This window comes from Saccopteryx leptura, chromosome 5 (assembly GCF_036850995.1).
Source record: "Saccopteryx leptura isolate mSacLep1 chromosome 5, mSacLep1_pri_phased_curated, whole genome shotgun sequence".
Taxonomy (NCBI): domain Eukaryota; kingdom Metazoa; phylum Chordata; class Mammalia; order Chiroptera; family Emballonuridae; genus Saccopteryx; species Saccopteryx leptura.
In genome coordinates, this window is record NC_089507.1 from 102,161,525 (window position 1) to 102,175,475 (window position 13,951).

At 47.8% G+C, this 13,951-nt stretch overlaps 1 protein-coding gene and 1 long non-coding RNA gene across 3 annotated transcripts; both read left to right on the top strand.

Moving 5' to 3' along the window:
• Positions 1-8,176: 8,176 nt before the first annotated feature.
• On the top strand, positions 8,177-9,635 carry LOC136406186 (calmodulin-like protein 3). The gene has a single exon (XM_066386073.1). The coding sequence runs from the start codon at positions 8,562-8,564 to the stop codon at positions 9,009-9,011; it is 450 nt and encodes a 149-aa protein (XP_066242170.1). The 5' UTR covers positions 8,177-8,561; the 3' UTR covers positions 9,012-9,635.
• Positions 9,636-10,474: 839 nt separating this feature from the next.
• Positions 10,475-13,714, top strand: LOC136405520 (uncharacterized). 2 transcript variants are annotated; one of them, XR_010751532.1, is made up of 3 exons: positions 10,475-10,553; positions 10,659-10,756; positions 11,821-13,714. It is a non-coding gene; the product is annotated as an uncharacterized lncRNA (long non-coding RNA). The 2 variants fall into 2 exon arrangements; XR_010751533.1 differs by having other exon boundaries at positions 12,529-13,714.
• The last annotated feature ends 237 nt before the right edge of the window (positions 13,715-13,951 follow it).

The window sequence follows — 13,951 nt, forward strand, 5'->3', positions numbered from 1 at the left end:
AAAATGGAGGCAAAACAGAAGCTTGCTCTCTTAGTTCCTGAGATTATCATTAGAAGAGAGAGCAGAGAGGAGAGTAGAGAAAGGCCCCATGGAGGAGGCAGGGAGAAGCAGCCAAGATGGCGGAGTGTTGAGTGAGAAGCCAGTTTGTGCAGAGTTTGTGCAGGGAGAAGAAAGGAGATGGGGAACAGAGGTGAATAAAGTCTGGTGAGCTAGAAACCTTTGATTCTAGGAAACTCGAATAAGTCAGTAGCATTGTGAGCACTGAATGTGAGTGGGTTTTGGAGCCCAGTGTGTGTTTTTACTTGCCCGCTGGGTGCAAGCTAGGATTAAAGATGATGGCCCATCAGTTTTTGGCTCCGTTGTTTCTTTACTGACTGTCCAAATCCAATGCGAAACTTAATGGGCAAGGCGGCTGTAGTCGTGGCAATGGCTGCTGGCTTCACACCAGCCTTATTCATCTCTGTTCCCCATCTCCTTCTCTCTGCACAAACTCTGCACAAACTGGCTTCTCTATCAGCATTCTGCCATCTTGGCTACTTCTCCTCTCCTCCACATGGCCTTACTCTGCTCTCCTCCCTAATGCTAATCTCAGGAACTGAGAGCAAGCAAGCTCCCAGTCTGCCCCCTTTTTTTTTATTTATTTATTTTTTTTACAGGGACAGAGAGAGGGATAGATAGGGACAGACAGACAGGAACGAAGAGAGATGAGAAGCATCAATCATCAGTTTTTCGTTGTGACACCTTAGTTGTTCATTGATTGCTTTCTCATATGTGCCTTGACCTGGGGGCTTCAGTAGACTGAGTAACCCCTTGCTCAAGCCAGCGACCTTGGGTCCAAGCTGGTTAACTTTTTTTTTTTTTTTTTGCTCAAGCCAGACGAACCTGGGTCCTCTGCATCCCAGTCCGATGTTCTATTCACTGCGCCACCGCAGTCTGCCCCCATTTTATAATGTAGAAATCAAAACCTTTAATCCAATATACAAACAAGGAAGTCTCTGATACAAAGTCACTTATCTCAGGCATAATGGGATTCCTCATGAGAGTGTACCACCCCACATCATGCAATCAGTCAAGGGTGTGAGGAAAAGCTTAGTCTTAAAAGTAAGCTTTAGGCTATAATGACCTAGCCTGCTTACAGCCTGTCCCCACACCCAATACAAACTATAAGCGAGCAAACATATATGTCATATACATATATTTTTTTTGTATTTTTCTAAAGTTGGAAACAGAAGGCAGTCAGACAGACTCCCGCATGCGCCCGATCGGGATCCACCCGGCACGCCCACCGGGGGCAAAGCTCTGCCCATCTAGGATGTTGCTCTGTTGCAACCAGAGCCATTCTAGTGCCTGAGGCAGAGGCCACAGAGCCATCCTCAGCGTCCAGGCCAACTTTGCTCCAATGGAGCCTCGGCTGCGGGAGGGGAAGAGAGATACAAAGAAGAAGGAGAGGGGGAGGGGTGGAGAATCAGATGGGCGCTTCTCCTGTGTGCCCTGGCCGGGAATCAAACCCGGGACTCCTGCACGCCAGGCCGACGCTCTACCACTGAGGCAACCAGCCAGGGCCCGCAAACATATATATCATATCTAAAAACTTATTTGACCAACATGAACAATGTGAAATACCCTGATGGGGATGGGGGCCGGCATTGCTGGAGGCCATCCCCTGCCCCGGGAAGCTTTTCCCATGGCTAGAAAGAAGTCTGAGAACATTTTGCACTTTTGGCAAAGTGCTCAGAGACTGGTGAAATGTACCTTTGTAATTGTTGAAACTGTATGATTTATTCTGTTGTTGCAATTTGTGTAATGTGCCTAATTTCTTTGTGCAGGAATACCTGTGCTTTAGATTGTGAAGTGAGCAAAAGGGGTGGAATGTTGGTCAAATAAGTTTTTAAATATGATATATATGTTTGCTTGCTTATAGTTTGCATTAGGTATGAGGGATAGGCTGTAAGCAGGCAGGGTTGTTATAGCCTAAGGCAGGGGTCCCCAAACTATGGCCCGCGGGCCACATGCAGCCCCCTGAGGCCATTTATCCGGTCCTCACTGCACTTCTGGAAGGGGCACCTCTTTCATTGGTGGTCAGTGAGAGGAGCATAGTTCCCATTGAAATACTGGTCAGTTTGTTGATTTAAATTTTCTTGTTTTTGATTTTAAATATTGTATTTGTTCTCATTTTGTTTTTTTCCTTTAAAATAAGATATGTGCAATGTGCATAGGGATTTGTTCATAGTTTTTTTTATAGTCCGGCCCTCCAACGGTCTGAGGGACAGTGAACTGGCCCCCTGTGTAAAAAGTTTGGGGACCCCTGGCCTAAGGCTTAGTTTTAAGACTAAGCTTTTCCCACCATTTTAATACTAAGATCTTTTTAAAACTAAGCTTTTCCCCACACCCTTGACGGATTGCATGATAGGGGGTGGTGCACTCTGGTGAGGAATCCCATTATGCCTCAGATAAGTGACTTTGTATCAGAGACTTCCTTATTTGTATATTGGATTAAAGGTTTTGATTTCTACACTATAAAATGGGGGCAGACTGGGAGCTTGCTGGCTCTCGGTTCCTGAGATTAGCATTAGGGAGGAGAGCAGAGTAAGGCCATGTGGAGGAGAGGAGAAGTAGCCACGATGGCAGAATGGTGAAAGAGAAACCAGTTTGTGCAGAGTTTGTGCAGAGAGAAGGAGATGGGGAACAGAGGTGAATAAGGCTGGTGAGGTACAAACCTTTGATTTTAGGAAATTCGGATAAGTCAGTGGCTTTGGGAGCCCTGAATGGAAAGGGAAGTGTTTTCCCACTGTGTGTATTTCTTGCCTGCCAGGTGCGAACTAGGATTAAATGTAATGGTCCACCAGTTCTTGGCTCCGTTGTCTCAATACCGTCAGTCCGAATCAAACCTGAACCTGCATGGGCCAGGCGGCTGTGACGGTGGCCACAACTACTGGCTTTACAGAGCATCTGCGCATGTTCATGAGGCTCAGGTAGCAGAGACAGTGTGCGTAGAGCAGGGGCGCTTTCCAGCATCAGTGCAGAGATGCGAAACAGAAGACAAGCCATGGGTAGATGTCCAGAAGTGGAGCATCAGTAGCTGAAATAATACCCCCAAGAAGACAGACCTCCAGCAGTGCCCAACCCCACAAAGAGAGTTGTGGCTCTGTCCATGTTCCCAGGCCAGCGGCGGAGGGCTAGAGGTTGGGAGGTTTGGGGAGAGCTTCCCTGCGTGGCGGGGAGAAAGAACAGATGCATCTCCCAGCCCTGAAGTTTCACCCTGTCCTGAGAACACCTGGTTGCCTTGTGGCTGCTAAGCATGGAGATATTTGGCATTTCTCAGTGGCCACACTTGACCAGAAATGAAAGCCAGCCTACCCAGAAGGCTCTGGCACTGCAGGGGTCACCTTGTGGGAGTCTGACTACACTCTGGAGATCTGGCTCTCTAGATGATTTGCGAACATGTGCTCACCACAGAGTAATTACCCAGTGAATCTGAAGTTAATCCACATGTGTTACATTGCAAAAGTGTACTGTGGCCTGAATGTGTGTGTCTCCCTAAAATTCATATGTGGATCCTAATCCCCAGAGATGGTAGTATTAATGAGAGTGGAACCATGAATGACATTAGTGCCCCTATAAAAGAAGCTCCAGAAAGATTCCTAGGCCTTTCTGTCAGGTGAGCTAGCTCACAATCAGAAGTCTACAACTCAAAAGAGAACCCTCACTCAACCATGCTGGCCCTGATCTCAGACTTCCAGTCTCCAGAACTGTGAGAAATAAATTTCTGCTGTTAAGCCACCCAGTCTCTGGTATTTTGTTATATATATAGCAGCTTGAAGGTACTAAGACAAGGTGTTTACATATATATTGGGGGGAAGGGAAGTAGATGAGCAAATATTAGTACTGAAGAATGACTTAATCGAGAGAGAGAGAGAGAGAGAGAGAGAGAGAGTCCTTCCCTGACCGGATAGCTAAATGGTTAGAGCTTTGTCCCAAAACACAGAGGTTGCCTGTTCAATCCCTGGTTAGGGCACATACCAGAGAAGATCAATGTTTTTCTCTCTCTGCCTCTCTCTCCCTTCTTTCTCTGAAATCAATGCAATAAATATTTTAAAAGAGAGAGAGAGTCCCCTGGCCACTCTCAGCCACACCCATTCGAGCAGGGGCAGGAATGGAACAGGTTGAAAAGCTCAGGGAATTCTAACCTATAACTTTCTCTATAGCACCAGCAGAAGAGGTACACTGACAAGGGTGTGAACAAATTCTTTTAACAAATGCTATTATAGCACCAATTCGGAGAAGGCAGTACTTTGGTCATACAGTCTTCAAAGGAGTAACTAATTGCAGCAGGGGGGTTCCCCTAATATGTGTCTGTTGAGGTCTTCATAATACTATCTTTGTAAGGCCAACGCCATCCCTGCCAAGATTCCAGCACTTTAGTGCCTCCTCTCACCTCTAGCCCTGGGAATTCTACACCTGGTCCAGACTGCTGGTTCCCAGCACTCCACAGAGGTGGTCTTACAAGTGAATTCTATGGGTGCAGTTGCGTGGAGTGTGTCCCTAGTACCCTTTCAGTGGACCTGGGAGGTCAAAACTATTCTAATAGTACCAAGACATTATTTGTCTTTTTCACTGTGTTGGCATTTCCACTGAGGAAAAAGCAATGGTGGGTAAAATTACTAATCCTGCAGCATGAACCCAGTCTCCTATACTAGTTAGTAGTCACTATATTCTTCACCACCACATAGTTTCAATTTTTTAGAAAGCCAGTTTCACCACAAATGTTCTTGTAGGAGTAGTAAAATTATTACTTTATTAAATTCAACCCTTAAATGCCTATCCTTAATGTTCTTCTACTTATTGAAGAACAATAGTTCTCATAAGAAAAGCACTTGTGTGATTATATGAGTAGCAGGGTAAGCTTTCTCAAGGAACACCATTTTTATTTGAAAGAACACAGACAAGCTATGATTCCTCAGACTTGATAGTGAGCAGACATTTTCTGGAAAATGGATGAAGTGAGCCTGTCACTTCAAGGAAAACAACTGACAGTATTTGTTGCCACTAATAAAGCAGAGCTTCCAATTGAAAATTAGGATTCTCAAAATTTTACATTTGTCACTATGAGTTTGAGACTCTAATTCTTAAACACTTTTCTAATGGGATTGGTGATGATGTTAATGAACATGATTTTTTTGTCATATATGCAATGGTTCAATATTCGGGAGATGTACAGAACTCAGTGAATTGTTATTTTCCAAATAATCAATGCATGACATTACAAAAGCATGCGTGTGTGAATCTATTCAAAGTGCAAGAGTGATCAATGGACTTTAAGGTAACATTATGAGAAGTCTATTGACTTGGTTTCAGATTCCACATTACAACTAACCTTTGAGAAATTGCCACCTGTTAAATTTTGATATGGGATCAAAGAAGAACATCCACAATTATCTAAAAGAGTCATTTAAATGTTCTCTCCTTTTCCATCTGCAAATCTGTGAAGTTGGGTTATCACATATTTCAAATCAAAACATCTTTGCACAGATGGAGTGCCGGAGTTTTATTTTTTAGAAAACTATGTTACTCATGTTACATGTAATAGGTTTTTTATTTCTATATTTTAAGGTACAAATAAATATGTAAAATATATTTAAATATTTAAAATTCTTCTCAGTTTTCATTTCAAAGCTGGTAAATACTGATATACCCCACTTAAACAAAAGCTCTTGGAGTCCTTAGTGATTTTTGAATGTTTAAATGGTCCTAAGACCACAAATATATTCTGTAGGGAAGGGAGTCACTTCAGGGAGAGAATTGCAGAAGCCCATGAAATAAACATTCTCTCTGTCACAGTTTCCTAACTAGTGAGTTGCAACATTTCAGCCCATCCCAGGACTATCCTTTGTGAGTCATGAGTAATGCTGTTTGAAATCCTTACTGAGATCTCTTTCAATGTGCCCTTTTGAAGAACACACTTAGGAAAAGGCTGGGTGTTTGAGTCATAACACTATGATCCAGAAACTTGCGTATACCCACTGGCCACTTGTCTATATCCTTTTGTAGGTGAAGCAAGGAGACAGCAAGAACATATTCCTGTCTGGCCTTGAAGTCTTTGTCCATCCACAGGATTGTCTCAGTCCCATGATGCCCATGATGCTAGCTTCTCCCTTTGTTCTCCAGGACACCATGTCAGTTACAAGCCCACATCCAACAATTTTCCTTCTACTTCTTGCTTCTGCCATTGTATTATTTCATGAATGTCCCTTTGCTGGTGAGCATATGAACTTTGAGGGGAACATATTCAGACCATATAATACAGTTTATCAATTATTTCTTTAATGAATTTTGCCCCTGATGTCATATCTAAACCCAACCTAAATCCAAACTGGAGAACTTGGGTTTGGGTAGCATTGCCAAACCAAAGGTTGACCAGATTTTCTCCTCTGTTATCTTCCAGGAGTTTTATAGTTTAGCATTTTATATTTACATCTATGACCCATTTTGAATTACTTTTTATAAAGACTATAAAGTCTGTGTCTAGACTCCTTTTTTTCTGAATGTGGATGTCTAGTTGTTCTAGCACCACTGGTTGAAAAGACTATCTTTGTTTCACTTTATTGCCTTTGTTTCTTTGTCAAAGATCAGCTGACTATGTCTGTAAGGTTCTACTTCTGGGCTCTCTATTCTGTTCTATTGATCTATTTGTATATTCTTTGGCCAATATCACACTGTGTTGACTACTGTAGCTTTAGGGTAAGTCTCGAGGCAAGAAGCATCAGTCCTCCCTCTCTGTTCTCCTTCAGAGTCATGCTGGTTTTTGTGGGCCACACCCAGTTCATAGTTCCATGGATTCCCACAGGTAAAGCATCCTCTTCTCACTCTGTGGGTGGTCATTTCCCCAGGTTTCCTGAGAGTTGGAGAGGAGTCAGTGTGCTGGGTGAACTTTCTACTTCACCTACTTAAGAATATCTCCTCTTGCCTGACCAGGTGGTGGCACAGTGGATAGAGTGTTGGTCTAGGATGCTGAGGACCCAGGTTTGAAACTCTGAAGTTGCCAACTTGAGTGTGGGCTCACCAGCTTGAGTGTGGAGCTCCAGCTTGAGCTTGGGGTCATAGACGTAACCCCATGGTCGTTGGCTTTATGTCCACAGTCATTTGCTTGAGCCCAATGTCGCTGGCTTGAACAAGGGGTCACTGGCTCAGCTGGAGCCCCCCTGGGACAAGACACATATGAGAAAGCAATCAATGCACAACTAATGTACCGAATTGATGCTTCTCATTTCTCTCCCTTCTTATGTGTCTATCCCTCTCTCTCTCCAAAAAAAAAAAAAATCCTTTTAAAATTACTCCTTACTTCAGCACTGGCTCCCCCTAAACCAGGGGCCCAGACTTTCAGACATGCCTTTGCTTAAAACATCCAGGGGTTCCCATTGATAAGAGAATACAATGTGAGTTCCTCACTGTGTCTTACATCATCTTGCTGGTGTGTCTTGCTTCATCTCCTTCTCTCCCCTTCACGCATTAGGCCGCATCTACACTGGCCACCATAATGTCCCTTGACCATGCCAAGCCCTCTCCCACCCTGGACTTCGGGTCTGCTCAGTCTCCCTGCCTGGAAAGTCCCTCCAGGTCAACCTCCAGGGCCTCCGCTGCAGAGAAACCTTCCTTCACTCTTAGCACTACGGGAGTAACCTCCCCACGCTCTCTTCATCATCACTCTTTTATTTCCCTCACAGCATTTATCAAAAATATACAACTATCTTGCTTTTAGTTTACTCACTATCTGTCTCATGGATGAAATGTAAGTTCTCAAGGACTGGGAGTTGCCTATCTTGTTCACAGCTCCACTCCCAGCTTCTGGGCAGTTTCAGCACACAGTAAGCCTCAATAAATATGTACAAATGAGTAAGGGAATGAATGAGTTGGAGTAAATTCTGCATTCACATTTTTTTCTGAAGTTAAGAATGTGGTCTCCTTTTTACCTGAGGGGGGAAAAATGTTTACATTCTTTGAATACCCTCTTGGGAACCCTAAGGCTTTCTTTTAGGCTTTGGAAACCAAAAACAAGGAAAGAAAGTTCTATTCAGGCAAAGACAAGTACTGCTTTCATCCTGCCAAAAACCTCAGCCGGAGGGAAGAAAGGGCACAGGGCTGGTTATTACACTGAGTGAAGGGTGTGCAGATTGGAGAGGAGAGAGGTGGAAATGACAATTCAAAGAGGAAACCCCAAATGAATCTCTCTAGTGGCTGTCCACACGCCTCACTGAGGGGGTCCTCCCTGTGTTCCTGACAGCGGGGTGATGGAGGCAGAGGAGCCGCTGCCTTTTACACAGGGGCGCTGGCGTCAGCTCAATTAGCCGACCAGACTCATTCCTGGTCCTGGGCTCCTGTTCCAACAGGACCGGGCCTTCCGGCAACGCAAGGGGGGGAGTCTGGAAGGTGAGGGCGAGCCGGGCTCCTTCTTAAGCGGCGGCGTCAGGCCAGGGCTGGGACGCCAGCCTGCGGCCAGCCGCCCTGCAGACCCCGGAGAGGAGCCGGGAGCGGAGCCGGGAGCCGCCGCTGCACCCACACCTCCCATGGCCGACCAGCTGACAGAGGAGCAGGTGGCCGAGTTCAGGGAGGCCTTCTCCCTGTTCGACAAGGACGGGGACGGCGCCATCAGCACCCAGGAGCTGGGCACCGTCATGCGGGCCGTGGGCCTGAACCCCACGCAGGCCGAGCTCCAGTGCATGGTGAGCGAGATCGACCGGGACGGCGACGGCACCGTGGACTTCCCCGAGTTCCTGGGCGCGATGGCCAGGAGGGCGAAGGGCGGCGACAGCGAGGAGCAGATCCGCGAGGCCTTCCGCGTGTTCGACAAGGACGGCAACGGCCTGGTCAGCGCGGCGGAGCTGCGGCACGTGATGACCCGGCTGGGGGAGAAGCTGAGCGACCGGGAGGTGGACGAGATGATCCAGGCCGCGGATGCGGATGGCGACGGCCAGGTCAACTACGAGGAGTTCGTCCGCATACTGGTCGCCAAGTGAGCGGCTGACGCGCTGCGCCCCTGCCGGCCCCCGCTGCGCTTCGCCCGGGCGCTCTCCGCATCCTGCCGCCGCTGGAGCCCAGGCCTCTCGCCGCTTCTCCTCGGGCCAGGGGAGGTCAGACCCCCCTCTGCGTCTCACTTCGTCTCCTATTTCCTGCCAACCGCCCACCCCCTCCCTCTTCTCACCCAAAATGACTCAGGCGGCTCACAAGCCCAGCAGACCCTGAGCTGCTTCTGCCCTTCAGAAGCAGAAGGAAAAATGCCATCTCTCTACACGGACAATGAGCAGAAGGATCAGTAAAAAGTTTCACTGACGGCACCATCCGTGGGACGGTGCAAGGTGACAGGGGCCGAGCCCAGAGGCCCAGCCAGCACCTGGCACTGGGACCGGGGCAGCTGTAACCCTCAGACTTCATCTGCTGCTGGGTTCAGGCAGGTGGAAGGAATCTTGTCCTGGTGTGAGGGTGGCGACAGAGACTCTGCCAACGGAGAGCAGGCCTGAGAAACCACTTCCCCTCCGCAGGGCTCCCGCTTGTTCCTCTCTGTCTCCACCAAATCACCGCGATTCGTCTTTTGAAGGTGGGAGTAAAACCAGGGTCAGTTGTAACATGTCTGTATTCATCTTCTTGGAGCAAAATTTGAATGAAAGGGCGAGGGAAGCCTCCAGGGGAATAAATAAAACGCTTTGATGTGCCTATGATTTGTCTTTTTATCTGAAATGATCTTTGTTAAGACGGGTTTAAATGAAGTTAGAATCTCCATTTTTGTGCCTTTTGAAAATGCAGTAAAATCTTGTATTGGTGGGCAGCGTAGCAAAAAGGAAGAAGTCTGAGTAAGGTAAATCTTGAATTTTTATTTCAAATTAAATAAATTAGTCAGCAGCAAAGAGTAGTTAAAAATTCATACAACCTCCTCAAGATCTGAAGCGATGATTCGAGTTGGGAAGACACTCTGATCACTGTTGGCATTTCTCCTATGTTCACTCTGATGCTGTCCTGTGAGTGCGGGACAGCGTCCAGATGTCACTGGACGCAGCTCCCTTGGGGCACCCGTGAGCAGAAGAGCCAAGCCAGTCATCACCTCAGAGGTTCAGACATGCATTGTGGCCTCACTTGCCAAAGGAGACATTGACATCACCCCTAGGAGCAATAATTCTGATCTCAGTGTCTTTCATGTGACGGCTCCTAAATGTTGCAGGAAGGGAAGAAAGAGGCAAGGAAAGGGATATGGTCAGGGTCTCCCTTCGTGACCAGTGTCAACCAGTCTGTAGTGTCCAGCCTCACCTGGCTGGCAGTCAGTATTTTGCCCCTTCTTTCCCTATATCAGCATGACTAAGCCCTGGCCAATATGGAGACCACTATGTCTGCTCACCTTCAGCTAGAACGGGATGAGGCATCTTTTTGGGCTTCCACCTGGGCTCCTAGTGATTTAGCAAAAGCAATTCTTCTATAATTATGTTTTAACAGGTTTGAGAGCCTTTCACGGAAAATCTGTGGGGCCAAGGCAGACACTAGGCTGGCGTTGTGGAAAGACCTCCTAACAGGTGCTGACCTGCCCTTTGCTGTTCCAGTAACGGCCACAGAAGCTGGGCTGCAGATGGGGGTTTGGCCAGGCTTGACGGAAGTAACCATTTCTCCTCCATCCCCAGAGGCAGCAGAGGCCTCAGACCATGCACCTTGTTGTTGCCACCACTGTTCTCATGACTCAGGTCGAAATCACACTCCTTTTGGGAGTCCTCAAATTCAGGTTAGTAACAAATGGAGTTCTCTCCACATGGGAAATCTAAAGTGTAATGCAAGAGGTTGAGGCCAGGCAGGTTCACACCGGATTCAGGCAGACCACAGAAGAACCATGGAGCCAAAAGGTGTTGGGTCATTCCCGTTTATTGGATTCTCACAGTAGCAGCAGGCGGTGGCAGTGGCAAGAGAATGGGGGGAAATCACCCCTGGGGAAAGTACCTGTAGCTTTATATTGGGTAGGCTCACAAAAGCGGCTTTCTGCCAGGTGCTTACATCGCTAATCATGCAAAGTGATTGCAGCTGGAAAACAAGAGCGCAAGCCTAACTGCAGCCTCTTCCCCTACATAAGGTGATATGGTCAGGGTTCCCCCACAGAATTGAATATGCTTCCTTACCTCCTCTTGGGTTTACAATTCTTTTTAAGTCCATTTCTGTCGTCCTTTCTCATTTGAGCAAGGTCATCAGCCTGCTGGGCCACATGGTTCAGCCCTTCTCCCAACCTGCTGGGTTAGGGACAGGGCTGCCAGGCCCAAGGGCGATGCAGTTGGGTGGGCATGCCCGGATTCTAGAGGACTCTCCTGCTTTGACAGCCATGCCAACCCCCACGCCGGGCACCATGAGTCCTGTCACACATCAGCGTGGGACTCAGGCAGTGGTGGGATTCAGCGTTTCGCACTGGTTCGGCAGAACTAATACTTAATTTTTTTGTTGAGTTTAGTGAACCGGTTGTTAAAATGTCACTTGTAATCATCTCCTTTTTCTTCTTCTTCCCTATGCTGATGGGACCTGTCCTATCTCCAGACACCTAGGTAGACGTCTTGTCGGTAAAATGTGGTCACTATAATTGCCAGGTGTAGTTCCGTGGTCTAGTTGAGTAAGGCAGGGTAGGCCTGGGGCCAGAGCACCGGAAAGGAGCCTCCGAGTGCCCCTGGGACCGAAGGGACAGGCTGCAGGTCCGCACTCCTACCCTCCGTTCTGCTGGAACAGGCTTCCAGGCAGTTCTCACCCACATTTCTTTCACTCCCTGAATAATTGGACTTAAACAGCTAACTCCCTTTATCTCCCCCAAAGGTGTTATCTTTCTGCCACTCAGAACATTCCAGCCATCCTTGGAGAAGGAATTTATAAATATTACCTCGGCTTCCATGTGCTCACACCAAGCTTCTCATAAATCAGAGCTAAGGCTCCGGACCTCCCAGACTATATAAAGCCACCACTCTGCTTCCTGGGTTCCAATTTTAAATCAAACACAGCCCAGCCCTGCCGGCTCCTGTTGATCCTCACAGATTCCAGGAGCTGCTCAAAGGCTCCCAAACTAGCCCTGCTAAAAATGACTCCATTGTTCCTACTGGAGAAATTTAAAATTAAAACTCATATGCAGGGTAGAGACTGCCCCATGATGAATGGAAGCAAAACAAACAAACAAAAAACCATCTCTAAGAAAGGCCTGGGTGCAACACAGGTGGTTGTTTCTATAGCAACCAGACTCTCAGTTAGGAGCCAGGACCCATCCTCGGAGAGAAAGGGACCTGGGCCTGGAGCAACTGGTTAGTAAAAGGCCTACACTGCCCTCCTACCAGGTGCTGGATGCTGGGTGCTCGGGAGAATGGGCACCTTCCTGCAAGTGTGGGGAAAGTCAGGAGATGGTCACAGGAGACAAACTTGAATAGACCTGGAGAAGAGGGCAGTGTTTTTGTCCTCAGAGGAGTGAGTACCAATGGGGACAATCAAAGAAGGAATCTTACCCTAGCCACCCTTCTGTGTCTTGTTTCTTCCTAGTGTGCCTCAGAATTATGGGAGAAAGAAGCCAGGCACCGAGTCCAGAGAAGAGGAAGCCTCTGGAGCCTGAATATTGTATGGGCCCAGGCTGTCTTGGCCAATTGCCTGGTGCTGCCCTGCAGGTCTGGGATGACTGGACAGCCATGGAGTGAACCCCGTGGAAACTGACCCTATACAACCTTGCCAACCGGGGGAAAGCTGATCTCCCTCATCACCAGGTTTCACCTATAGCTCATTGTGTGCCCTGAGGACTCTGGTTTTAATGCTCCCAAGAAGTACAGCTCTCATTGAGGGCACACTTACACTGAATCCTCAATATGGGGTGGGGGTGGGGGTGGCAGCCACTGCTGTTAGCTCACATTAGAGAAGAGAAGATCGAGATCTTACAGAGGTTAAATAACTCCCCATGGTCACACACCTGTAAGTTACAGTCTGAATTCGAATCCAAAGCCGGTGTCCTTCCCCCCACCACAAAGAAACCTTTCAGAGCCAACAGCCTGAGGTTGAGAGTAGCTGGTTGAACAGAAGCTGTGAGAGCCACAGCAGAGCTGCCAAAGGCGCCACAGCCGAGAGACACCACGAGCAAGGCCTGGAAGTGGAAACAGCTGCTGAGCGGAGAGGACCTGGAGGAAGACAAGGCATTATGGTGCTGGGGGATCAGGAGCTGCGAGAACCGCTGTGTCAGCATTGGTGGCGGTGGTTGCAGGGTGAGTGTTGCTAAGCCACCCCACAACTCTGGGCCCTGCACAGGGTGCCTCATTTCATGACCCCCTTGCCCTGACACTAGAGGGTATGGCCAGTTTGGGGGCACAGCTGACCTGAGGCACTGCAGGCAGCTACCATCACCAGGAGAAAATTCTGCACTGGCCCACAGCTTTGTGACAGTAGATACAAACAATTCACAGTCTGGGAAGGCACCTCTCTGGTCAAAGCTGGACACAAGCCTGTGTCATTGGTACAGAGGAACTGGGAAGTATCTGGGCCTCTCAGCTTCTATCATGGAAGACTTCTGCCTCCCACCCAACCTCACACTGTGGTGTCCAGATGATAGGCAATAAGAAAAGATACATGTCCCCTTTTATGGGTTGAACTGTATCCTTCCCAAATTCACATGTTGAAGTCCTGACCCCCTGGAACCTCAGAATAAAACCTTATTTGGAGATGCAGTCTTCACAGGGGCAATCAAGTAAAAATGAAACCATTAGGGTGGGCCCTAGCATCCTAATAAAAAGGGAAAATTTAGACACAGAAACATGCACCGGGGGAAAATGATGTGAAGAGATACAGGGAAGAGACAGCCAAGGAGAAAGACCTCAGGAGGAGCCAAGTCCACCAACACTTAGACCTCCAACTTCCAGCCTCCAGAACCGTGAGAGAGAACATGTTCATTGAGCCCCCAAGTTGGGGTACCTTGTTATAGCAG